General features: G+C 41.3%; 2 protein-coding genes across 3 annotated transcripts; one reads left to right on the forward strand and one right to left on the reverse strand.

The window, feature by feature from the left end:
• Positions 1 to 206: 206 nt before the first annotated feature.
• On the reverse strand, positions 207 to 7839 carry LOC107386436 (sialidase-3). Its single transcript, XM_015960820.3, has 3 exons — positions 7723 to 7839; positions 7333 to 7611; positions 207 to 7255 (listed from the first exon to the last, which is right to left on the reverse strand). Exons 2-3 carry the CDS (start codon positions 7555 to 7557, stop codon positions 6248 to 6250), a joined length of 1233 nt encoding a protein of 410 aa, XP_015816306.1. The 5' UTR covers positions 7558 to 7611; positions 7723 to 7839; the 3' UTR covers positions 207 to 6247.
• A 230-nt stretch (positions 7840 to 8069) lies between these two features.
• Positions 8070 to 17153, forward strand: xrra1 (X-ray radiation resistance associated 1). Of its 2 annotated transcripts, none has more exons than XM_015960818.3 (16): positions 8070 to 8379; positions 8727 to 8809; positions 8896 to 8967; positions 9050 to 9122; positions 9197 to 9294; positions 9371 to 9513; positions 12574 to 12678; positions 12747 to 12856; positions 12930 to 13069; positions 13152 to 13245; positions 13314 to 13429; positions 14536 to 14694; positions 14775 to 14925; positions 15030 to 15145; positions 15250 to 15355; positions 15430 to 17153. In XM_015960818.3, the coding sequence occupies exons 1-16, from the start codon at positions 8328 to 8330 to the stop codon at positions 15585 to 15587; spliced, it is 1776 nt and encodes a 591-aa protein (XP_015816304.3). In that variant the 5' UTR covers positions 8070 to 8327; the 3' UTR covers positions 15588 to 17153. The 2 variants fall into 2 exon arrangements, with proteins under 2 accessions (XP_015816304.3, XP_015816305.3); XM_015960819.3 differs by having other exon boundaries at positions 13314 to 13405.
• The last annotated feature ends 10301 nt before the right edge of the window (positions 17154 to 27454 follow it).

Here is a 27454-nt window from a genome sequence, read left to right on the forward strand (position 1 = left end):
CAAAACACGCAGCAGGCTGCCTCTTCCACAGGGAACCGAGGGATTGAAACGCCCACCTCCAGCAGAAGTGTCGCCCATCTCTGAATGTAATGTTTTCCTCTCACCAAAAATGAACTATTAATCTTTCTCATTTTTTCTCAAAGCAATTAGCGTGCAATACCTCCACAGAGTAAAATGTTGCAAATGAAAGAAATGAGGAACAGTAATGTAATCATAAAATCTTTATTTTTTACTAAAATACGTTTCATGCACATTGTGTCACTTTCTACAACAATTAATGGAACCACACATTTAAACTAGTGCAGGGCCACCTTTGAGGCATTTTTCAAAAAAAAAAAAGGCAAAAAGGAGTTTAAAGTCCGTCAAGTTATGTTTAAGTGAAACTTCCAGGTGGCTTTGAACCCTCTTCTGCGGCTGCACACCTGTGTTCATACAGCAGGAAGTTTACCTGCTCATCGTACCTCACGTGTCTAAAAATGCTGCAAAGATTTTAAAAAATCACAAACTACTAGGAATTAAATTTAAAACAATGCTGAGGAGAGTAAAACTCATTGAATAAGTTATCTGTAATATTAAGAAAATATATTTTTACCTAATTAAAGGGACTCTGAAGTTTGTTTCTGTGTAAAAATTTAAATTATAAATTAACTCATGAACAGCCTTGGTTTAGAGAAAAAGAGATCGTGTCCAACAAGACCGATGAGCATATGGCTATTAGGGCGCTACCAATACCAAAGTGTATTGCTCCTACCTTAAGACAGCTCCTGTCCGCAAAATGTCAGAGATACACGCTGCATTACTTTGCAAACCTTTAAAACAGCATGGTTATTTAAATGGAATCATATGGTTATTTACAAGTGTAAATGTCACCAGCAGCACATAAATGCAGCACATCAATTCAATTCAATGCAAAACTAATAAGGGGCATAAGTCGTGCCCATCTACTTCTGGACCACGGGTCTCCAACTGCCCAAAAAAATGAATGCAAGTCTATGAGCGGATGAGTTATTTTCTGATCCCATTGGATACGTGCTATGATTTAACATATGATGTCCGTGGATTTTAAAGACACATTTTGATGCCAAGAAAGTGCTTATTTTCAAGAAGCGACCACATTTATTTTAGGTTTTGTGTGAAAAGACGTAGCGAACTACAAATGTTCGTCTCACCAAATTGAGGACATCCAACCAGACAGAGAAGAAGAGAAACAAATGGCTGTGACTTTAGCAAGCTTCAAATCCTTCCTTTCAGAACGTGAGAAGAAGCATCAAGCGTGGAGAAAACCACTATAAATCTAGCCATGTGGTACGTAGCAGCTACGCTACGCTATATTTTTCCATTTAAATTGAAGTACAACATACATGTGAGTCAGGGAGTAAGGAAAAGCGGATTAGAAAATGACTTTTATGGCCTTGCTTTCATTTTTTTCTTTGTTCCAGGGACCCATTAGCTAACTGGAAGGGGAGACTTAATGTTCACATGGAACGCTAGGAAATGAACACAACAGTGGCTGTTTATAAAGCAGAATACATCTGCTTTAGGATCGGGTTAATTTAGACCATATTAACGATGGCTTATCCAAACACACCCATACAGTGGGTGCAGAAAGTCTTCAGACCAGTCAATTTTTCACTCTGTTATACTGCAGTCACTTGCTAAAATCAATTAAATTGATTTTTTCCTCAATTATGTACACATACTGACAGATAAACACAGAATTTTATAAACGTCTGCAGTTGTTAAAGACAAACTGAAATATCACAGAGGTCCGACAGAATTGTGGCAAGGCGCAGATCTGGCCAAGGTTACAAAATTAAATATCTGCTGCACTTTAGGTTCCTAAGAGCACAGTGGCCTCCATGATCCTTAAATGGAAGATGTTTGGGACGACCAGAACCCTTGGAGCAGGCCATCCAGCCAAACTGCGCTACCGAGGGAGAAGAGCCTTGGTGACAGATGCAGTCAGGAGATGGAGAAAGTTGGTGAAAGTCAGCCATCACTGCAAACCTCGGCTTTATGGCAGAGTGGCCCGTCGGAAGCTTCTCCTCAGTGCAAGATACATGAAAGCCTGAGTGGAGTTTGCTAAACGATACCTGAAGGACCCCCGAGATGGTGAGAAATAAGATTCTCTGGTCTGATGAGAGAAGCGGAATGTGTTTAGAAAACCAGACCTGGTTCATTAATTGTCCAGTCCCCTCAGTGAAGCATAGTTGTGGCAGCATCATGCTGTGGGGGTGTTTTTCAGCTGCAGGGACAGGACGACTGGTTGCAGTTGGGGGAACGATGAATGCGGCCAAATACAGGGATATCCTGGACAAGAACCTTCTCCAGAGTGCACAGAACCTCAGTCTGGGCTGAGGGTTTACCCGCCAACATGACCCTAAGCAGCTAAAATAATGAAGGAGTGGCTTCATGGCAACTCTGTGACTGTTCTTGAATGGCCCAGCCAGACTTAAACCCAACTGAGCATCTCTGGAGAAACCTAAAAATGGCCGTCCACCAACGTTCACCATCCAGCCTGACAGAACTGGAGAGGATCTGCAAGGCAGAAGATCCCCACATCCAGGTGTAATAAACCTGTTGCATCTTTACCAAGAAGTCTCATGGCTGTTTCAGCTCAAAAGTGCTTCTACTAAATGCTGAGCAAAGTCTGAATATTTAGAAACATGAAATGTTTCAATTTTTATTTTGAAATTCATCTGCAGAACTTTTTTTATTCTATTTTTGTTTTGTTTTTTTGTTTTTGTCAGTATGGGGTTCTGTGTGTACATTAATGAAGAGAAAAATGAATGTAATTGATTTTAGCAAATGGCTGCAATTTAACAAAGAGTGAAAATTTGACTTTCCGTACCCGCTGTATCTGAAGCAGTTTCTGCTGTCCACACAAAAATACTTTAAATATCAGTTTCAGCCTCACCACTTAATCCATTTTATCTTAATTCCATTTAATCTGAAGTCATATTAATATGTTTAATTCCAGAGTTTTCCTGTCAGGAATGACTTTTCTACAACCGTCCAAGTTAAAGACCGCCCGCAACAAGAACAAAGATGGTTTAAACCAAATTCTTGCTCAACATCTGAAAAACTGACCAAGTTTTGGACATTTTTTTGGGATGTCAGATATTATCAACTAGGGCTGCAACAACAAATCGATACAATTGCAAAACATCAATGAAGAAATGCATTGGCAACGCGATTAACTACTTTTAGTCCTAGCACTTTTCCCCAGAACTTTATTGAACAAAGGTAAGTTGCCTGTTACTGTGAGGAAGATGCTTTTTACTGGCGCACAGTGCCAATCTAGGCGCTGTGGAGGAAAACAGAGAAACCAGCAAAAACACAAAGGCAGAAACGGTCCAACGTTTGGGATCCAAAGTACAGGCACGTTAGCTAATGCTAGCCGGTAGCAGTCTCACGATCAAGTGGTATCCAAAAAAACATGGTGGTCGTGAAACTAAGAACATCTAAACTCTACAAGCAGAAGAAAAGTCCCCATCATCCTGTTGACTAAGCTGTCTGCAGTCAGGTTGCTGCTTCCATCTGCTCTGCTGCAGGAATATGGCAAGCCACTGTGAACATAATTTAAAATGTACTTTTTGCTAACCCGTACATAATAGATATGTCACCATTCCATTTTTAGCAGTAGAAACTAAATGTTATTAGCATTTCCAGTAGCTTACATGTTAATGAAATACATTACATTTTACTGACTGTTTACTTATGGATATATTTAGGTGATAGCGTGTTGTTTTGCACGCTATTGAACTGTTTTCTAATCATGTTGTTCAAGTAAAAGAAGGAGAAAAAATGTTTTCACAGTAGTTTTTACATTTTCCTGTTTATTCCGATTAATCAAGTAGAGACCCCATCCGATTAAAGATCAGGAGCAATGATCCTAATAATCCTTTGTTGCAGCCCTATTGCTGACTGATATTGGCATTAAAAAATAATATCTGAAATTATTGGAATCAGTTTTTACTCCGACAACTTTTACACATCATGCAGCCGCAGATCAGATGAGACAATTAAGTCGATCTTTGAACTGTGGCCTAAGGAATCTTGGTGCAAAGAGCACATATGGACATCTTTATTCCTGAACATGATGTTCACAAGCACCAAAGTCCTTTTTGACAAGCTTCACAGGAGGTTTGACATGTGTAAACAGTTTCTCTGCCATCCATCATGACACAGGGGGCAGCTTCATGAACAGCGTGACATCACGTGCAATTGGTCAATAGTTATTGAGATATTTGAGTTTGTTTGGCACAACTGGCCTAATTTAGAATGAAGAAGTTTTCCTATTTTGTTTGTTAGTAGCTGACATGTATTAACTCACTTACTTTCGTCATTTGCATTTTTTTCCTATGTGGGCGTCAGAACGAGCCCCCGCACCGTGAGAACAAACATCTCAGCTCTAAAGCCGATCTTCATCCGCATACGCTACACGTCACATGATCAGGAAGCAGAAAATCCATGTGTTAGATCGTTTTTGGGCCGGTGCTGTAAAAAAAAAAAAAAAAAAAAAAAAAGAGGTGCGAACCGGAAAAGCTTCTGCCAATCACAATTCAACAACGGATTATGGAACAATGGATAACGCTCGAAATGTGCAGATTCTTCCTGATGTAAGAGGTGAGTCTCTGCTTTGTCTTGGTTATTTTTGCGTCGACATCAAACTAGCGTGCAACGTTCTGTGACTCTTAAAAAACCAGTAAAAACAGTGAGAAATGCTGGCAGCGAAGGCCTTTACTGATCAGGAAACGGCCGGCAGTGAATGATGTCAGTATGTAAAAATTGAGTTAGTCTACGTTGGTGCATCAGATATTGATTAAAAAAAAGCCAATATTGTACATCTCTAATTCTTTTGTTATTGTCAGTTGTGGTAACCATTTTAAACTGGGTTGACATCGACCCCTTAAACACATGTAGATGAATAAATTACACAATTAAATATGATCTATTTAACTTAATGATTACAGAAACTCATCTTCTCTAAAATCATTCATATAGATCTGGCTGAGGCCACCTCTGCAATCCACATCAGAACAAATAAAAAATTAAAAGATGCAGTGATTCCTCCTGATGTGGTCAGTCCTTTAGTAATGGAGTTCCACAAAGTTCTATACTAGGATACATCATTTTTACCATATACATGCTCTGTTTTAGGCAACACTGTGTGCATCTGTACGGGTGTGCATGCAGATATCAACCAGAAATATCTAGATCTACGGAGCCAGATGAAACCCAATACTAGCTTCTTCTAAAAGACACAAAAGGCATGTGAAACTCTGGATTCAGACAAAACTCAGGTTATACTCATTTGGTCCTACACAGCTCAGAAATACACACTACCCATACAGCTAATTTGTGGGCTACTTCTGAACAAAATATTTTACAATAAAATAATCTATAGACAGTCTTGTACCTTAATCTCAGGGGCATCACAGATCTAAATATGCTGCACTGAGAAGTCTCGCAGGAACCAGTAGGAGACGTAGCCCATTTCTCAGGTTTTACCCTCTCTTCGATGGCCTCATACAAATTTCAGAAAAGGGATTTTAAATCTTCTATCCTCACATAAAAACCCCTTTAGAATCAAATCACATCTGATAATGACCTTACAGTGCTGTGCTTTAGTCACAGGATCGGGATCTGAATGCTGGTTCTGACATGTTAAACCATGATTTCACAGATGTTGATCAGCTTTTCTCTTCAGTGTAACTGACTGATTTATGGCACTCACGGGCAGGCCGCTGCACAGCCTGAGCATAAACAACACAGCAGAAGGCATATGTGAAATAAAGTAGTCTAACAGTGAAACGGGGAACTCTGCATTCAACTTTAAAAGGCCTTTATGATCATTGTCTGAACACAAAGAGGTAGGCTGATTCTCTCCTCTGCTCTGAAAAGACTGACAAGACGCAGAAACGCCTATGAGGAGCTAATCAAGCATGCCAAACACAAAGCCTGCTTAAAAAAATGACAATCCAACACAGCATGCTTAACATCAAATGACTATTCTATTAAAAAAATGCTTTTCATACACTTGCATGACAATAATAAGACTTAATTTACTCATGTGAACAAAGAGACAAGAAAACACACAACAGCTGCATGCATTAACATCTCCAGAGTGTAGAACAATAATAAACACAGACGAACGTCACTGCACCACACTTTTAGTAGCTTCTAGTTGTTTGTCTTTTCGTTTGGTGTGCAGGATCATTTAGAGCTTTAAAACTGCCTCAACTCAGAGCATCTTCTTGTCTTTCTTGTCTCCTATCTGCATTACATCATTGAGGGAAAAAGTAGTAAACGCAATCTGCTCTAGCTCGCTCTCCTTCCCACATTCCATCAGGCAGGAAAACTGATCCTTGTCCACGTTGTAAGCCAGGTCAGAGTAGCCGCTGGGGCCCCTGTGGATGATCCTGGGCTTGTCCCATCCAGACGAGTGCAGGGGCGACCGGTTCAAATACACCCCCATGTCCCGCCGGCTGGACTTGTTGGTCGGGTGCATGAAGAGGAGCCAGGTTTGTGTGTCTGGCGACAAAAGGGACGTGCCACAAGCTTTGCTCTCAGCGTCGTTGTTGGGGATGAACTCTGGCGCGGGAAAGCCAATGACACTGCCCTGGCAGCCAGAGGGTTGTTCCACCAGCTCTGACGCCGTGTGGGGCTTGTCGAAGTAAACGCCGCTGTTCTCACTGAGGGCCTCGCATCTGTGGCCCCCACTGTGACGCGCGTTGCAGTAAAGGTGACTCCTACCCTCGTGGTCTATAATCTCTGCCATCTCACATTCACAAGACTTCTTTTGGAGCTTCTTACCTATGTGCCATGTCTGTCCAAAGTCCTCGCTGTACACGGTGAGAGCGCGTGGGTACACTGTGAAGGGCACAGGAAAGGAGCAGCACCTGTAGGGGATATAATAGGTGTAGGCAGGGATGATCAGCCTGTTGTTCTCCAGCTGAACGCCATGGCCTGGGCCTACACCAAACGTGGCCCATTTGTGCACAGCCTCCCCAATCACGCTCTCTGTCAAGTCTGTGGCGTTGCTCCAGGTTTGTCCATCGTTGCTGCTGCTAACACAACAGAGACGGGTCTTGTTCTTACCTGTGATGATCTGCTTTATCTCAGTGGTATTTCCCAAAACGCAGATGAAAAACAGAAACAGCCTCTTGCTGTTCTTTTCGTACACCGGACAGGGGTTCATGGTGCGGTAGTTTGGTAGGCATGCAGTAGAAAGCTCCTGACTGGATGACCACTGGGGACGAAAGACAACATTTAATAAGAGCAGGGTTTAAAGTTAGGCACAGGTGTGTTTGCTGCAGCAGTGACAACCTGAACAGATCCATCCTCTTTCTGCAGACCTCTTCTCATCACCAGGATTTTGGCATCGTGGTCACAGGAGGAGGCTCTTTTCTCTGCAAAGGCGAGGAAGGTGCGACAGTGCCTCAGGTAGATGAGAGCAGGAATCCTGTATGTGATCCCACTGGGCTCCCTCTCAAATAAAGTTGTTTTAGCTGGTTCCTCTCCGGCGGCACTCTTTGATGCTCTGCTTCCCATGGTGGATGAGACTTCCTTGTATGTCACACGTACATGACCAGCCGTATTATTATCCTGCAGGAACCGCGCTTAGAGCTCAGACTGACAGAAAGAGTTCACGCTTCAGTAGCTCCTCACTAACAGACGAGCGGCCGGTGTCCATCACGGGCGGAACACGGCTCTTACCTTTACACGTCACTCCTGACCTGCTCTAGCCTCGACATCTCTGCGTCTATTTGAATGAGAAACCAGGGGCATCTGGCGTTCACGACACTGAAGGTTCTTCTTCACGAGCGAAGACAGCAACTAAACAAGAGAGATGGTCACTCTCACTTCCGCGTTCGTCTTAATGGCCGCTAACATGACCGGAATTACGTTTTCAGATTGCTGCAAACAATGACTAAAGCTATTTTTATCGCATGTTTACGACCAAATCTCTAAAAAATTAATTGTTGATAATTAACATAAATTAATTGTTGATAATTAACGCAGTAATGCCTTTGTACGCGAGGTTATACGTGAGGTTAGCGCGGTGGTTCACCATCTTGTTCTAGCAATAGCTCTTTGATTGGTGACACTTTACGGTCTGTCGCAACATCTTCACCGCCACCTGCTGGACAGGAGGAGAACCCAACCTCTCGTCTTACACGCTGTTGCTAGGATACGAACAACCACTGTTACAGCACACATCAGTGAGCTGTCTCTATCAATTGACATCTTGCATGCAAAGTCGTTTGCCGCTAATAAAAAGCTTGGAAACGAAATGAAATCAGAGTTTAGCTCATTCGAAGATGGCCAGAGCTTTCCAACCCGCCAGGAGGACGCAGCGTCGGAGGGAAGAGGGTTGGTCAAAGCAAAAAATATGAAGTATTTACAGGAACCTGGAAGAGCTAAAGACTGCACCTGAATGTAGTTAATACCTATGCTAACGAGGCTAAGAAAAGCTAATTATTAGCTGCTAAAACAAGCACAACATTTATAGTATCTACCTCTAACTGTAGTTTTAATCCAGATCACCTATAGGGTAAATAAAAACAGTTATTTACAACCCGTTAAACCTGATGTTAAACCTTTAAATGTAATTATTTCCAATGTAATAGAAACAATATGTGATCTGTAATGTGAGTAAAACTCTTTAATGTTATCAGTGTTTTGCTGCTGAGTTTTCTCATGTTGTGTTTTTGTGGCAGGCACCTGCCTCTGGCAGCTCGACTACAGAAGACAGGAAAACATCAGGAAACTGGACGGGACAACATTAGATAAACCATTCTTAGTAAGAAATAACATTTTTACCAATCAGATTTATTGCTAAGACATAAAAACTGTAAAATGAGTCACGATTAGCTTTTATGTTCATAGCTGGAGTCGCATTGTGTTGACGAACCGTCTCTTCTCTGCTTTGTCGACATCAGAGGGCAGAAACTGGGTTCTGTAAGAATTAAACTATTTTCTTCTTTAATATCTGATCTGTGGACAGATTTGATTCCAGATGTTTTTTTCTTGGTGTACACAGCTCAAACCAGAAGACCTCAAAGAGTTTAAAAACGTAGCTTACGTCAATGCGTCCTTAAACTCCTTGTCCTTAGGTGATCATTCATATCGTACTTTTATTTCCTGACTGCCTGCTGTTCTGTCTGAAAAACGCCACTGTTCTCTGCAGGACCTTTCAGCTGTTTTGTGGCTTTGAGGGAACTCAATCTTACTTTAAATGGAATTTGCAGCCTGGCGTTTGACGGTGCTGATTTCCCTCATTTGAGGGTAAAAACATCAATCAATCAATAGCTCTGTGGAAAAGCACACGTCTTCTTTTAATAAACTGATTTAACCCTTCCAGGTTTTAGATCTGTCCTATAATCGTGTCCCAGCTGAGGATGCGGCCTCCCTCGGTCAGCTCCCGCGCCTTAAAACTCTTCACCTGACAGGAAATCAGCTTCATGGTCTTCCTCTTTCCTTCTGTTCATCCCACACCGACCAGCTGTAAGTACTTCCTGTTCACTTTGATTTAGAGGGAATCAAAGAAGCAGGATAATTTATTATCATTCTTTAAAGTTGGTATTAACACACACAGCCCTCACCAAGTAAACATTAGAATATAAATGAAATCTATAAAATTAATTTATTTCAAAATAAAAGCCCCTTTATTAAAAGCGTAAAACTTGTTTTTTCTAAAGTTTTCTGTGACTGATGTATCAAGACTTTGGCAAACATATAATTAGAATATTAATTAAAGCTGCAAGCAGCGTCGTTCGGCCCTCGCAGCGAAGCTGCTCGCCCTCCTTCCGCACCCCCTCCGCTCCATCCCCGACCCTCTCCAAACCCAGCTCCGCGCTTCTCCATCCTGTCCGGCAGCCGGGGGCACCAGGGCACGTCTGGCAGAACAGAAAGTCAACCACCCCGACACCAGAAACCGTGAACGGCCTCCTCGTCCACACCTCACCCTGACTCAGCATCCCCTCTGAGCCCACCATTACACGTCTCACCACTAGGAGATACTCTATCTTTACCACACTGGTGATGTGATGTTCAGTCTCGGGCAAATCGGAGGCTGTTTGTGGAAGTTACAGTCAAACGTAAGGTCACAGCGTCACGCCAGAATTCGCCATTGTATCAAATCCCCTCCCTTCCTGAAAAGCTAGCAGATCTGAATTGTCATTACAACATCATGAAGACAGTGCATGACCTTAGTGTCATGTTCACTAAATTAGAGGGGACAAATATGGGCATTTCACCATGAAAAAATCGACTTCCTGTAGTCAGGGGGCGGGGCTTAGGTGATGTCAGCTGTCCACATTGTCATTGTCTTGAGATGTGGTCAATGATCACACAGACACAGTTTGATATAGATCTGATCATGCACATGGGAGTTGTTAAGTCAAGGAATGTAATGGCGAAAGGTCAAAGTTTGAGGCTTAGCCACGCCCACACCTTTATACTTATTTGAAATCCGATGGTTGAATTTTTTCCCCTTTGTCTTAAGAGTATGTAGCAGAAGTTTGAAGGCGATTGGTGAAAAGGGCGATGGTGCAACACTCTCCAAACAACGAGTGCGAAAACCACTAAATCGAGTACTTGGACCAAAATGGCCGACTTCCTGTGCGACTTTGCACTTTGCTCCAAGAGACTTTTTTGTAGGTCCTGAGACACCACATTAGTGTGCCAAATTTCGTGTTCCTCAGTGAAAGCATGGCTTGGGGCTGACAGTTTTAATGGTCCTAGGGGGCGTTATTTCAGAAAATAGGCCACACCCACAAACTTCAGCTGTCCATTTCTATTAGGGGTCAGAGTAGGATCACTCATCAGAAATTGTGTGGCGATGTCACAATGATTGAAGAAATGAGAGACAAACGTATTTCCATGGCATGATGGCAAACTTCGCCATACTCCCAAAGCCCCGCCTTTATTCGAAACCTGCCAGTACTATAGACCAAGTGACCTCAACTTGTCTGCTGCTATTTGCCAGTGATTGCTGGTGATTGAGTAAAAGGAGTCCAATAGGGAGCTGTGAAAAAAAGAGTGGCGTGGCGACAAGTCAAAGTTTGAGGCTTAGCCACGCCCACACCTTTATACTTATTTAAAATCCGATGGTTGAATTTTTTCTTCTATGTCTTAAGAGTGTATAGCAGATGTTTGAAGGTGATTGGTGAAAAGGGTGATGGAGCATCACTCTCCAAACTACGTGTGCGAAAACCACTAAATCGAGTACTTGGACCAAAATGGCCGACTTCCTGTGCGACTTTGCACTTGGCTCCAAGAGACTTTTTTGTAGGTCCTGAGACACCACATTAGTGTACCAAATCTCGTACTCCTCAGTCAAAGCATGGCTTGGGGCTGACAGTTTTAATGGTCCTAGGGGGCGCTATTTCAGAAAATAGGCCACGCCCACCAGATGTTCACATCAGATTCTTTTGGGGGCCGGACTAGGATCACTCCCAAGAAGTGTCGTGGCGATATCTCTAGAAATGACGAAATGGGAGGCAAACGTAAGGCCACGTCGGTACGCCTGACTTCGCCGCGCCGCCACAGCCCCGCCTTCTGCAGAAAACTCCCATAAAGTGACGCCAAGAAACCCCAACTTGTCTTCAGTTACCTGCTACAAATTTGGGATGATTATTTGAAAGGGCGATTTTTTGAAAATTTCCCAGTAAAACTTGACCTTTTAAGTCCTGAGGGGGCGGGGCTTATGTGACATCATCAATCGAACATTCATTTGTCTTCGGGGGGCAATGCCGATTGTCTATAGAAAGTTACTTTAACTGTAATTCTTTCATTTATGAAATTGTAGCAATTTGAATTTTTTTGGCGAGTGCTCGAACTTTGAGGCCTGGCCCCGCCCCTTCAGTATTTACGAAAAGTCAATTTTATTGTCTCATTTTAATCGTCCATCGCTTCTGTTCGATAGCACACTATTTTTGAGACGATCGTGCGAAAAATGACCAAACTGTTCAACCAAATATAGACCCTAGAAATGGCCAAAACGTCTAAAAATCGCCATTTCAACCCAAAATGGCTGACTTCCTGTTTGATATTGACCATGGTTGCAAGAGACTTTTCTGTGCGGACTGTTGAGTACTACAAGTAAACCAAATTTCATAACTGTACGATAAATTAAGCTTAATGGAGAGGGGTATTTTTCACTTTCTAGAGGGCGCTGTTCAGCCACTTTTTTATGAACTTTCACATTGCCACTGAAATACGTAAATTTCACGCACTTTCTATATTGGGCCAGAATTTGGTGAGTTTTTGGATATGCTAAGACCCCCTAAAGGCCACCCAAAGACGCGGAAGAAAAAAAAAAATAATAATAATAATAAATAATAATAATAAACGGAGCAGATACAATAGGCCTTCGCAGCTTCACTGCTCGGGCCTAAATACAAACAAGCCTGTTTTTTTTAGGTTTTAGACTTTGCAGCAGTTTTCAAACTAACCAGAAGAGGGCGCACAAGTGCTCCAAATCTCCTCCTGGTGTGTGTGTGTGTGTGTGTGTGTGTGTGTGTGTGTGTGTGTGTGCGTGCGTGTACGTGTGTGTGTGTGTAGGTCATCTGAGGAAGGAGCCCATCAGTTTGAAGTCCTTGAAGTCCTGATGCTGGACAATAACAGACTCTCCTCTGAAGTCTTCTACAGTCTGACGAACCTCAAGAGGTCTTTATGTAGTTTAAGGTTCTCTGATATCCAACATAGAATTGAATCATTAAACATTTTCTTTACAGGCTTAAGACTTTAAACCTGCAGGGGAACCGTATTTCTGAAATCCCTCAACTACAACTGAGGGACGTCTCGGAGCCAGGGCAGCTTCCTGCTGCAGAGCGAGAGGATGAGGGTAAAAACTCTGAAGTTTGATGTTCAACATTCTCATAAAGCTGCAGAATTGTAATTTTTACTCTCTGATTCAGCTCACACTGAGTCACGTACTGATATTCATGAACGCTTGAAGATATTGAAGACCTTCCACACATCCAGCTGGGAGAAGGACCTTAAAGGATTCTCTCTGCCTCTTCCTGAACTTCAGCATCTTAACCTCGCCGACAACAAGGTCAGAAACAAAACAGTACAGCTGAGTACTTAAGAACTCTTACAGGTGTGTGTGCCTTGTCTCATCCGTGTTTTGTAATCAGATTACAGCAGAAGAAGCTCTGATTGGTGCTGCTTTTTTCCTTAAGCTTTGTGAGCTCGATATTCACTCCAATCCTCTCGTCACAGACAGAACAGGTACATTTCTCCTTTTGAAAGATGGTTTTTAAAGTGGGTTTTAATCACTTCCATGTGTCTGAACTCAGGACGCTCGCCTTTCTTGATCTATCTCCAAAAGAGACTTGGAATAACGATAAAGGAAAGGAAAACACAGGGAGTGGAGAGGATCCACCTAAAGGTGTCCACGGACTCTAAAAAGAAGGTCTGAAATCATTTAAAGAGCAAGTCACCGCCTACCAGAGTCTTACTCCTCTCCCACTTCCCGTTAGAAAAATGCAACAAATGCTGTTGTCTGGCAGACCGAGAGGGTGGAGCTGCTAATAAATACACACACACACACACACACACACAAGCTCACAATAACATTGTGACATCATATGGTACCAGCTAAAGTCATAGTGTACCTTTTAGCCAATAGCTGTGGCGGATTTAAATCCTAATGCAGTGCAGAGTTTTACCTGAAAACGTACAACACTGACAGTTTTAGGCAGAGTATTAAAATTTTAAGTAAGATGCACTAAAGTGCAAAATTATTCACTACAATTGTCTACAGCACAATTAGACACTCATTTGACCCGAATATAGGCTGACTCAGATTATAAGACGACCCCCCTTCCCAAGACTAATCTTCAGGAAAAGACAAAAAAAAATCACTTTTTAAATTAAATAATTTTATTGAAAATTTAAGAACAAATACTGAGCAAAAATACTATTTTAATGCATCAGAACTTTGCTGACATGTGAAATCAAAAGTCAAATGAGGCTTTTATTCAGACGTCCTCTGTCTCGCTGTACTCACTCACTCTCATTCTCACTCATGCTGCTGCGGTCCCGGTGTACCGTCAGATCGCTACACCCGCTGACTCCTCCCAGAACGTCATCCTCACTGCCATCTAATGCGTCCATGCATGCGATGTTTGACGCCTCTGCTGAAGCGACCACCATCATCTTAACATTTGCATAACTCTGCCTTATAGCTTGTTAACTCGCCCCACTTTCGGTCCACTCTGCTCCAGACCTCTTGTCTCCATTTTTTTCTCCTGTTGAGAACACACTGCCTGGCGCCCTCTGCTGTTACGGGTGTGTAATGACCCCAGACAAATATCAGCATGTGTAAATGCTTAGACCCCGATTTAAGACAACCCCACATTTAAATATTATTGTCCATGAAAAAGACCTTGTCTTTTCTTCGGGTCGATACGATATATAGTTCATCAGCAAAAGAAAAAATGTTTATTTGGGGGTGACTTACTCTTTAATAAAATATTCCACAATTACCATCTGTTCTGATATTTGTTTGCGTGACAGGAGAGGAAACACATCCCAAAGGTGACAAAAAGTCCATTTTTGAAAGACGACATTTGTCAGAAAAAAATTCAGGAATCGACTGACCAGATATCAGCAAGACCTAAAGACAAGAACACCAGCAAAGTCCATAAAAACACTCAAAGCTTCTTTATTACTCAGGTATGTGTGTCGGGCTGGGGGAGGGGGATCCACATCTGAAATAATCCTGATGATCTCTGATTCTTGTTTGTTTTTATCAGGCGGAGGAAGAACCCAAGTCTGACTTTGTTTTTTCATCTGAAGCAAAAGAAACGGCGGAGAGCAGACGCCGAAGTAGAAGCATTTCAGAAGAATGCTACAGAAGGATTCTGGACACAGAAACAAACCCTGATGTGCTGAATAAGCCTGTTGGTGAGGAGATACTCCCTGCAGCTGTTTAGTGCGTTGGACATGCAAAGGTTTGGCTATACGTTTACCCTCGGGGGACCAGAGATGTTTTTCTTGTCTTTGAACAGGGATTCAGACAGCTGTTCAGATGTTAGAGCACACACTGAGGAATCTTAATGTCTACAGAGACTCCAGACCAAGACTTGATAGCATCCAGACACCGTACAGACAGAGCGGAAAAAGGGTTTGATATTTTGCCACACAAAATGGTTTTTGCACGCACATTTCTTCTTTCAGGCTCCGATAAATCACGCCGTGTTTTCACCTTCCTGTTTTTCCTGGGTGCAGATAAAGGAGCTGCCGCCTTTGAGGCCGTTAAAGCGCCCGGGTCCAAGGGTTGACGAGTTGATGAAGGAAATGAAGGAGAGTAAAACCATAAAAGTGGTCCCCTTGGGTACGGGCCCGAGTCCCACCTGGAATCAAAATGAACTGATTCCAACCTCACGTTATCGTTTGTTTTCTGCACAGGAAGAGCTCTGCGCAGCAAAGATGGTTACCGGGCAGATTATAAGGAGGCTCAGTCCCTGCTGAGGGACTTGATGGTAAAACACAAGATGGTCCACGAGAAGGCCTTTGAACATAATTACCCTAATGCAACTGATCGTCCTCCTCAGCAGGAGTTTTAATTAGGAAGATGATGGGGTGGTGGAGTCAATAAAGTATTTAAATCTGTGTAAAGATCAACTTAAAGCTTTCATTCACTCATTAGTTTGATACATTTGCGCAGGGCTCTAGTATAAATGACTGCCTTGTGAATCATTCTCTGTGGAACAAAAGCTCTGGCGCTCCTGTTTCAGTAAATGTTTTAGAGTTGTTAGTATTCATGATATTCAGATATCTTTCCTCTGATTGGCTAACAGAAATACAACTCTTCTGCTGCCACCTTTTGCTCTGCAATGTCCATGTTTTTTTTTTCTACAAATAACACCTGAGTGACTTTCGCCATGTTGCGGAGTTGCTAATAATAATGGTTAGCTTCTATTAGATGAGGCACGCTCTGCTCTCTTCTGGCTCAAAAAGTCGACACAGTCTTCCCCGCCTTGAGCCAAGGTGGGTGAGTTGATGAATGCTAATTCGAGGGTTTCTTAAATGTTTCGGCGATTAATGCAGGAAGTAGGGGTAGAAGACCATTTTCATGTTCAACCTGCATGTTAAACTCAGAGTAACCAATCATATTTCAAAAAGAAACAAGTAAAAACTGTTTCTCAGTGAACTCGCTGTTTAACAACAACTGATTTATTGTAGCCAGCAGAGAACTTTAATTTTTAAGATTGACTCAAAAGGTAATGCAAGATGGCTGTCATGGCTAATTAGCATTAGCAACAAAAAGGACATTAAAGCAGGCTATTTGACAGACATTGAGCTAAAGTCGGATGTAAGAGATCTTCTGTATTAAAGACTCTGAGCACTAACTGGTCATGATACTCCACCGTCTCGCAACCTGTTGGGTTAAAACTCTGGGACGTGGGTCCCATCCTGCTGTGTTCCTGAGGCCAGAGCTGATGCAGCAAACTATATTTCTGTCTCTGGCTCGAAGTGCCGGTTTAGAGCAGCTGCTCCATTAACAAAACATCTTTGGCAAAACATTTAAACTAAGCTTTCTATATTTAATCTTTTTCACGTTCTACCTTCTCACCTAAAAGAAAAATAAAACAAGTCCTGTTGATAGAGTTTGTACAGTTCTAACTCAAAAACAAACTTAAAGTACCAGAAATGAATCGAAAAACGAATGTGGATCTTTGTGAAACAGGAATTCACCTAAAACACTGTTTTCCTTTCATTAAAAGGCCTTTCTTGCAGGCATGAACATGGAGTTGTGGACGTCTGCTTCTTTGAACAGATCTCCACAGCTCAGAATGATTTATGGTCCACGTTAACAGAATCATTCCAGTTTGGGTTCTGGAAATTAACCTCTTCCAATGAGTCATTTGACATATTGTAGTGATCGCCCTTTACTAATTATGTTTTGTTTTCCGTACGTTCCCCGCCGGATTTCACAGCGCTGCCGCTCATATGATTTCCATTATTTGTCTCCAGAGCGGCTTGGAGATGTGGAATGCACACAGAGCCTCAGAGGGATAAATCCATCATGAATGTATGAAAATGTTTCACGCAGGGATTTAACATGGTTACATTTGTATCAGGAGATTTCTCTGCTTCTGTTTGTAATGAATAAATAGTGATTAATGGAATGCACACCTTAAAGTTTTTAATACAAGTATTTATATTAGTGCCTTTCAAATGAAAATGAAATAATGTTCTACACAATAAAATAATATAAAAAACACAACAATTAAAAATGTCACGTAAAAATAATATATAATTTGCTGAAGTACAACCAAATTAAATCTAAATGTGAATCTAAAACAAGACCACAAACACAGAGTTCTTGAGCATACGGAGCTAAAACTCTTGTCTGTTTTAGTTTCTAGGGAACTTAGCCCTGATCAGTCAAACTCGGGATCCTGTTGGTGACACAAACCTCTAAATCCTGACCAGAGCCAGACAGGAAGTCAGTACAGAGAGATGATGGACACAGCCAAAGGTTAAGCAGCTGAACTATGGACATAACAGCAGGAGAAAAACTAGATGTACACCTCAGAGATACTGTAGCACAAAACCAGGAGAAAGTGATAAAAGACACTAGTAAATAATCTTAAAAGGAAAAAAATAAAGAACAAATGCAATGGGACCAAGAACACACCCCTGTGGAACACCCTTCACTTGATAATTTAAAGAGCAAGTCACCCCCAAATCAACTTTTTATTCTGACAAACTGTACAAATGCATGTCTAATCGTGCTGCAGATATGTGTAGTCAACAGTTTAGCACTTTAGTGCATTTAGTTAAAATTTTAATTTTCTGCCTAAAACTGTCAGTGTCGTGTCGTTGTCAGGTAAAAACTCTGCACTGCATTTGAATTTAAATCTGCCATTGCTATTGGCTAAGAGGTACCCTAGAACATTAGCTGGTACCATATTATGTCACAATGTCGTTGTGAGCCTGTGTGTGTGTGTGTGTGTGTGTGTGTGTGTGTGTGTGTGTGTGTGTGTGTGTGTGTGTGTGTGTGTGTGTGTGTGTGTGTGTATTTGTTAGTGGTTCCGCCCTCTCGGTCTGCTAGGCAACAACATTTGTTGCATTTTTCAAACAGGAAGTGGGAGTTGAGTAAGAATCTGGTAGGGGGTGACTTGCTCTTTAATATTTAGAAACATAAAACAATATAATCCAGTCTCTCCGTGAAGCAGCACTAAGTGGTTCACTGGGTCTGCTCCTGTGTTTCTGAGACTGCAAGCAAACTTGACTTTATACAACAAATAAAAACAAAATACTACATCTTTTTAACATTTGGATTCATGGAAAATTGGAGCAGGTTTATATCCAAATATTTGACAGACAGTTAAATATTTTTTCATGATTTCTCCCTGGAAACATGTTTTAATGGACCTTCAAAGTTAAACCAAAAACACAGAAACCCTAAAAAACCAGACGTTTGTTTTTGATTCAGGATTAGATCTGTAGATCTCTACTAAACAGCCTAACATTTCTGACAACATTTCCCATGTCATTTTGATTTTCATGTATTTAGAATTCAAGTCCTTTAAGTCCTGGCCTTTAGTCTGGGGGTCTGGTTGAAATCGCTCCATCTTCAGCGGTATATTTAATGGCGACGAGGAGACGGTGCCAAATTGCAGACACTCTGCTACAGAAAGTCGTTTCCAGTCTGCTACAGCTCAGCTCTGCCTAACAGACCTTGCTTGTGGTGCAACACAACAGTTACACACTATAGGCACACAAAAACCCTGATGCCAAAACATGAATCGAATCAGTAATTGTTCGTGTTTTTACCCAAACCTGAAGACAACTCATGACTCCTGCTCTCCAGGGGAGTTCTGGTATGATTCTGTCTGACAGGAATGTTGTTGCCAAGTCATTAAGACGTGAAAACGATACACACTTTATGCTTTAAGAGTTGCGCAAGAGACGGTTTTCATGATGGAATTCTTTGATGCAAGAAAGGAAAAAAGATGCCTGATGTTGTGCAAGAAGTTGAAATAACACAGTTTTCCACAGTTTGGAGTCATGATTGTTCCTGCACAGCTTCAGCATTAACAGATTATTTTAAACCCCAAAAATCTTGAAACCTGCATGGTCATGTTAATGGAATTAATAAAGTAGTGAAAGTACATTTAGGAGGCCATTTTCCTCCAGTTAATTAGCTATATAAATGTTTCTCTTTTGTGTTTGACTGGAGACAAACGTTCATGTTTTGAGTTGCTTTTCAAGGAATTAGGAAGATGGTACCCTGAGGAACTCCTAACCATTCCTGAACTGGTTGGTATAGAAAAATGCTTTTTCCAGTTTAATGGAGGCTAAAATCAGAACTTAGCAGGAAACAACATTTTTACACGTTGGGTATATTACCAGGAAACTCCGCAGACACTATTTCCTCTGAAACGGTGGTCAATCCTCAAGATTCAGATGGATAAAATTGGATTTTACAAATTCTGACAAACTCCAAACAAAGATGATGAAGTATGAGCTAATCAGTCCGGATCAGGACCAGAAGATGATGTCAGGGCGAATTCAAGGTCTATACAAGGACCAACACTGTAAATATTGACTTTATTTTATTTTATTTTATTTTACAAAGTTCATGTAATTTTCAGTAAACATGATAAAATCATTTAAATCCACAAGTAAGAGCAGGAACTGACTTTCAATCCCAGCTGAGCTGCAGAAAAACCTGAATAAATGGCGTTATAGTTATCTGCTGTGTTTTTAAATGCTTTAATTCAGTTTATGAAACAGGCAGTTTCCCTTAAACTCCTAAAGCATGGATTTATTACCAGGGTCATTTTAATGCCTTGGGATTTGAACAGAACACTCATTAAGTCGTTTATTTTAACCAATAAACTGAAGTTAATGAACAAACCTGAGAAAAAGCTGATTCTTCATTTTAATCTGTGTTCTGGAGATGTACTCCTGCTGGCATCAAGAGCACACGCAAGAGTCTCCCAAGACTAAAAATTATTTCAAGGCTCGATCAAATGCTGCTTTCCACACATGATTGTAATTTATTTATAAGGTTGTTCACTTTAATGAGCATTAACTTTAGTTTTAAAGTTTGTAGATCCAAGCCTGAGGAAAACCAGTCCTGTTTAGTCATTGGATGCTTCCTCCCATCAACACCAACTCTCTCTCTCTCTCTCTCTCTCTCTCTCTCTCTCTCTCTCTCTCTCTCTCTCTCTCTCTCTCTCGCTCTCTCTCTCTCTCTCGTACTTTGTCTCATTTAATCTCCTCACCAAGAAAAAGTGATAAACTAAAAACACATTTTTATCCACACTCTTGGTGAACTAAATCTGGCAGAGAGACCAGGAAACTGTCCAAGAAAAAAAAAAAAACAAAGAACCCAAGGAAGAAAGAGCTCAGTTGTTCTGGTTTAAGGAGGATTGATCTTCTTCTTTTATATTTATTTCACATCTGGAGCGACAATCCGAGCTTTCAGGACTGAGAATTGTTTGACTTTAAGAAACTGAAGGCGCAGAAGCTAGGCTTTGAGAATCACCCTGTGGAGACTCAGACACTCGATTTGGCTCTGAGGGAACGGCCTCATCAACCCTCCTCATTACCAAAGTGCCAAATGAGTTCACTGCAGACTGAACCTATTCATTATTTCTCTTGATGGACAATTAAACTGTAGCTTACTTATCATGTAATTTCTGGAATGGCTTCAGATGCTCTGGCACACAGCTGAAAGGAGTTTGTTAGTAATTACAGCCCAAAACTGTGAAGTTGTTCATCTTGTGCAAAGAAAAAAACTAACCTCTCACTGTGAGCTGTCTGTTAGAGTTTACAGTCATTACGGGCTCCCTTATTCTGCTGATCTGAGAGGATGAAAGTGTCTCTGACATGTGTCCCACTATCAGCTAAAATGATCTTAACTAATGAGAGGATAAGGGTGCATGGAAACAGAGCTCTTGATAGATTTGGGAAGTATTCTGATGAAGTATAAACTCAGGGGTTGTGCAGAGCATCTTTATCGGTTATGAAATCAAACACATCCATCAGATTTAATTAACTTAACTCAACAGGATTCTCTTTGAATCCAAAAGCCTCAGTTCCTCACAAACCGTGCATGAAGTCTGCAGGAAACAACTTGCTCCAGCAACTTTAGAAACATTTTTCATTTTAACTTGGCTGCATGCTTTTGCACGATTGTGAATAATGTAAAAACATAAACAACAAATCTGGAAAAAATGTCTTCTCAAGCTGGGATTCTGCTGCAGTTGTTCTAGAATAAAAAAAACCAATATAGACACTCTCAGCTCAAACTATTTCTTGACTTCTCACTAAATCTGGGCAGCAGGAAGGAGTATAAATACACAGAAATCTGACCTACGGAGTGATTTATACCCAGTGACTGCCCCCAGCTGTTACAATTACCAGAGCCAAGACTGATCATGCATACTGTAGCTGAAACAGGACATTCAAACATCCGCTAAATACTTTATTGATGAGAATTGCAACAAAAACAATAGATAAAGACATCAAAACAAGAACTTTGCTCAGTTTTAATGACCTTAATGGGAAAGTTAACATTTAAACTCAGTGCTGTCAATTTTTGTTGGTGGTATTAAGACAGAAATCTCATTTCCTCACACTTTTAACTGGAAGAGACACACACGTCCAACAGCAAACACAAAAACGCGTGACCTTTTTTGTGAAAAGTTATGAAAACATGAAAAGGAAGTGCGTCATTTAAAAAAATATTGGTTCAAGCCTTTGGTGAGAGACTGGACAGAGCTGTCTGGAGCAAAGTGTGAAACAAACACAATGGGTCATTGTCTGAAGGGTGAGGACAGAGAGAGAGAGAGAGAGAGAGAGAGAGAGAGAGAGAGAGAGAGAGAGAGAGAGAGAGAGAGAGAGAGAGAGAGAGAGAGAGAGAGAGAGAAGAGGATAAAAGTAACAATATTCTGAAGAGTCCACTTGGTGGAGCCAACCCATGGCTGCATGCTGAGTCATGGGAAGCAGTTATAATTTGACACCTGTTAGCCGAGGCGGTCCTGCAGGACAGCTGCACATAGCTATGCAGAACCAACACACTGCTGCTGCTGCAGAACGGGTCCAGTGGGAGTTTTGCTACTGTCATCTGCAGTCACACTGATCCAAATAACTTCAAAAACTCATGAATGTTTGCTGCTTTAGGTGTGTATTACTTTTGAACTTTGACTTTTAACCCAGCCACTTGGTAGAGAATATTTTAGTACATCCATCTATTTGCAAGACTGACTGAGCAAAACTCAATAAGCATGCTAAATTTAAAGCTTCATTAAGTAAGAATATCATTGTGAAATAAAAACAAAACAATTTAATATCTCAGTCATGTTGGAATTAAGGTTACCTTCAAACAGATTTCCTATTTCCGGCTGAAGGGTTGTCGGTTTATCTCCTTTTTAAAAGGCCAAAGAGGGACACAGTCATTGTTGACAACCTTTCTGGTTCCAGAGCCTATCATATTTGAGCCTGTGAGGTTGCCAAGTCTGCGCTAGCATTTACGATTCAACACTGGCCTGTAAAAAGAAGCTGTAATTCTAAGAAGCCACGGCATGTTTTTGTTTTACTCTGATATCAGGTGAAGAAGCATAGAGGCTAACGTTGAGCTAACAATGCTAAAAGTGAATTAGAAAAAATAGTTGTATTTATCTACTCATCAACTTACTGTGTATGACTCGTCTTTATTTGGTAGCGAGAATTTTCTGCCGCTGATCCCTAACTGGCAACCAGCATGAAAACCATGGTGGTGGTGGGGGGATCAACTGACAGTGGACTTGTTTGTTTTGAAACATGGACTACAGTACCCAGATTTGACCACAGAATGCCATTCTTACTTCATGCACCTTTAATAATTTCTAAAAGTTATGGCGATCTATTTTCTTTTCCGCTTTGCCTTACGCCCTGAGTCACACATATGTTGTACTTCAATTTAACTGATAAATAGTTTTGTGTGTTTCAAATGTAGTTTGAGATTTATTCGTTTGCAAAAAATCAGACATCACATATATGACATCACTGCATAACCTCTTCTCCCCCAGCATAGATGCAACTTACTACATGTCCAAATTTATGGTGGTTTTCTCCACAAATAATGCTCCTGCTATCTTTCTGGTTGAAGAATTCAAAGCTAGCTAAACTCACAGCAATTTTCCTTCCCCTTCTTCTCTGCATCAGGTTTGATGACTTCAATTTGATGAGACGAACATTTCCAGTCTGTATGTCTTTTCATACAAAACCTAAATTAACTTTTGCCGTCTGGCGAAAAAGCATGTTTTTGACATCAAAATGTGTCTTTAAAGTTCACGAACAACATCCATGGCACATATCATGGAGCTCAAACTGTAGATCTGCTTCACTTGGCAAAATGCTGCTCCATTTAATCAGAGTTTTAACCAGCAGACAGACAAACTTGCAGAGAGAAACGTTATCAGGTGTCTAACATCTTTCTGCAGCCAGGGATCAGAAAGAAAGCTAGACTCTCAGGTGTGGGCTGCGTTGCTAGTGTTGGCTCTTCAGCTTTGCTTTGTTCTTTTTTTTCAAACTTCAACCAATCAGCACACAGATATAGCTCAATACCCATAATCCGTCACTCTTTATGGAGGATATGAATAGGTATGCAGCGTGAACGTTTCACCTTGTGCTAAAGAGCTGGGTGGTCCAGAGAGTTGCAGAGATTTTTAATATATTTATCAATCACCGTCAAACATCTGTTACTAGAAAAAACTTGACTTAAAGGGATATTCCACCTAAAATTCAACATTTGTCTGCTGACATATTTCCTAGAATTAGATAAGTGGGAATAAACTATTTTATCCAGCCCAGTCATTCTGCTGGCCCGGCTGTACTCCTTTAGCTTTAGCTTAAAACACAGCAAGTGAATGGATCCAACTAGCATTGTGAATAAAAACGTCTTTAAAATCACTCGGTAGTTATGCCAGTTCTGCTTGGTGACCTAAATAATCAGACTGACTGTAAGTGAAAATAATAAGTAACATAAAGAAAGCACACCAGCCATTTTATACTTGGGACTACTCACTACTTTATGACAAAGCACAACTGAAGCCTCCATTGAAAGGCGTACAGCCCCAAAGACACCTGCTTCTGTAAATAGATATACACATGTTGTTAGCAAACCAACATAAACACACACACACACACACACACACACACACACACACACACACACACACACACACACACACACACACGCATACACACACACACACACACACACACACACACCAATCTCTCCTGCACAAAGGCAATATGCTTGTTTTTTTATCTCATTGCCATTGTTAGTGTGTGTGTGTGTGAGAGAGAGTGAGAGAGAGAGAGAGAGAGAGAGAGAGAGAGAGAGAGAGAGATGCAGTATTTATTTTACTTATGCACAGAACTGATGTGCAGAGCTCAACCCGTGCAGCTTTCTGCAGGAACGGAGACCTGACCAAATGACTCTGATCAATAAAAAACAAAGCACCAAATGCCTGGACCTGCTCCCTTGCAATCTAAAATAAATCACTTTGAATGACTTGCATTTCCCTTGCGGCAGTGAAACGCTGAAATCATTCCATCTCCACGAGCGGGCTGAATTAGGCTTATTAAATTTGTTCACACCATGAGAAAATTGGAAACTCTTCAAACAGCTCTGCAGAGCGCCTATAATGTGTTACTGCTGCATTATTAGGAGACATCATTAGGAGACAAGGAAAGCAGATTCACGGAGCAACCGCTGCTCTGTTTGAGCGTGGGTGTGCGTGCGCGCACGAGCGCAACTCTTCACAAAATGGAGCACTGACACTCCTAGACATGCAGAGGTTAATCATGTTTTAAAAATTAAACGTAGGGATTTCTAACACATTTATCAAAATCCTTCAAAGAAAAAGGAAAACTTGGAGCACGTGTGTGCATGCATTTTTATGCCGGCAGTAGCCTAAGGCGAGAGGCCCAGACTTCCCTCTCCCCAGCCACTTGGGCCAGCTCCTCCGGGGGAATCCCAAGGCGTTCCCTGGCCAGGTGAGAGACATAGTCCCTCCACCGTGTCCTGGGTCTACCTTTAGGTCTCCTCCCGGTTGGACGTGCCCGGAAAACATCACCAGGGAGGCGTCCAGGAGGCATCCTGACCAGATGCCCGAGCCACCTCAACTGGCTCCTCTCAATGTGGAGGAGCAGCGGGCCTACCCCGAGCCCCTCCCGAATGACAGAGCTTCTCACCCTATCTCTAAGGGAGAGCCCAGCCACTCTTCGGAGAAAACTCATTTCGGCCGCTTGTATCCACGACGATCTCGTTCTTTCATTCTGTGGACTTCCTGAGAGTAATGAATTACAGTAATCCAGTTTTGATGTAATAAATCCATGAACTAGTTTTTCAGCATCACTTCTGGAAAGGGTGCTTCTAATCTTAGCAATATTCTAAAGGTGGAAAAAGGGAATCCTACAAACCTGTTTAACGTGGGAATGACATGTCCTGGTCAAAGAGAACACCAAGGTTCCTTACTTTAATTTAATGCTGTTCAGGTCAGGTGATTTAAGCAATTTCCTTTTCTGAATTTCGGGTCCAAAGTTGAGAACTTCAGTTTTGTCTTGATTTAAAAGCAGAAAGTTTAGAGTCATCCAATTTTTATGTCTTCAAGACAAGCCTGTAATCAACTAACCGATTAGGTTAATCAGGGTTAATGGATAGATATAACTGAGTATCGTCAGCATAACAGTGGAAGTTTATCCCATGCATCAGCAAGTAATCAGCAAGTCCTTGTCAATGTCGGTGGAGTACGAAGTTTATTTCTGACTAAAATATATCCTCTTGTTAGGTAAAGAGGCAATAAATGCACAGAAAACATTTGAGTCAAATATTATTTTTATTGTAATCACGAGGACGCAGTTTTTCTTCCCTGTGAGCAGAGGTGTATTCAGCCGTACAATCAAACAAAACTCAAGATATGAAATAACTGAAATAATGCAGCTGCAGAAATGCAGCAACACCGTGCCTATACTTAACCTAAAAACAAGTTTAACACACTTCACTTAAGCAACCGATGTGATTTTGTGGAGAAATATTTCCACCTCTCATGTTTTTACATATCAAACATACAAGATCCAGTATATTTTATATAAGTTGACACGTATATTTACATTAAGTCGATGAACATCACATCCTCCTCCCCCACTCTGTCCTGGGGGGGTTGTTATCCTGTTATTCATCACATTTTAACCCTCTCAGGCTCAAAATAAGTTTTGATAAAAGGACGAACAACTTAAGTCCTTCAGGGGTACTTCTGAGTTAGAAAATGCTCATGAAATACATATGTGAAGTAGCCAGGTAGGTAGGTTTTAACATTGCTAATCTGCAACGTTTGCCTCCAGAGGGTTAATCCCCATAATCTAACAGTACAAGCTCCCTCTCACCCATCACACACACACACCTGTCAGATCTAACCTGCTTAGTGTGTCACCTGTTTCTCATTCGAGCAGTCTTGTCCTGGTCGCACTGCATGGAGTCTGTTAGATGTCTGCAGATCCTTGGATCTGGTTGTCTAACACATCCTGTTGGATTTAGATGTGGAGAATTACCCTATAGACCTTCAACATTTCTTCCAGGCCTGATTTTTAGTTCTGAATGTTTTAAAAACCTTTTTACTGTAACTAGTTTTGCCAGTATGCCAGCACACACCCCTCAGACCGTCATGTTCCGTTTTCCAGCATGATGATCATACAGTCGGAGTAATAGTCTATAGTAGGAATGAATGAAAAAATAAATTTAAAAAAAAGGGGGAAAGGGGGAACGGGTCTGTGTATGCATATGTGTATATGTGTAGGTATATATGTGTATAGCTTTGTGCTTCTTTCTGTGTAACTTGTTTTCTCTCTTTTTTTCGGTTCATGGGTTATTGTTCAAAAAATTTTTAAGAATCGTATGATTGTTTCATTTGTATTAATGTTATTTTAGTTAAAAGGGGCAGATAACATAAGTATTTTTTCTTTCTGTCCCCTTTTTCATTTTGGCTTTTAGCAATTTAGTTTTGTATTTTTACTTTAATGTCAATAAATGAAAATAAAGTGGGAAAAAAATGACTTGTAAGACATACTTGGGGTGGGGGTGTCATCCTCTGGTGCACCTGTTTTAGTACGGAGAATTCAGCTGATGAAGAAAGTAGCTTCGGATGACAGGGTTTTAAGTCTTATTTTCTAATATTTGGACATCTCTCCTCTCATTGGATAGCAACAACACAACTTTACCACTAATTCCATTTGCTCTGCAACGTGGATGTTTTATCTCCTCAAATAACACAAGCCTGGAGGAGTTCCGCCATGTGGTGGAGCTGCTAATGCTAATGGTTAGCCTCTACTAGTTGAGACGTTCTCTGCTGTTTCCTGGACGCTAAACCAACAACAGTCTTCCCCGTAGTGAGTCAAGATGGGTGAGTCCATGAATGTTAAGTAA

Source organism: Nothobranchius furzeri, chromosome 10 (genome assembly GCF_043380555.1).
Source record: "Nothobranchius furzeri strain GRZ-AD chromosome 10, NfurGRZ-RIMD1, whole genome shotgun sequence".
Lineage (NCBI taxonomy): Eukaryota > Metazoa > Chordata > Actinopteri > Cyprinodontiformes > Nothobranchiidae > Nothobranchius > Nothobranchius furzeri.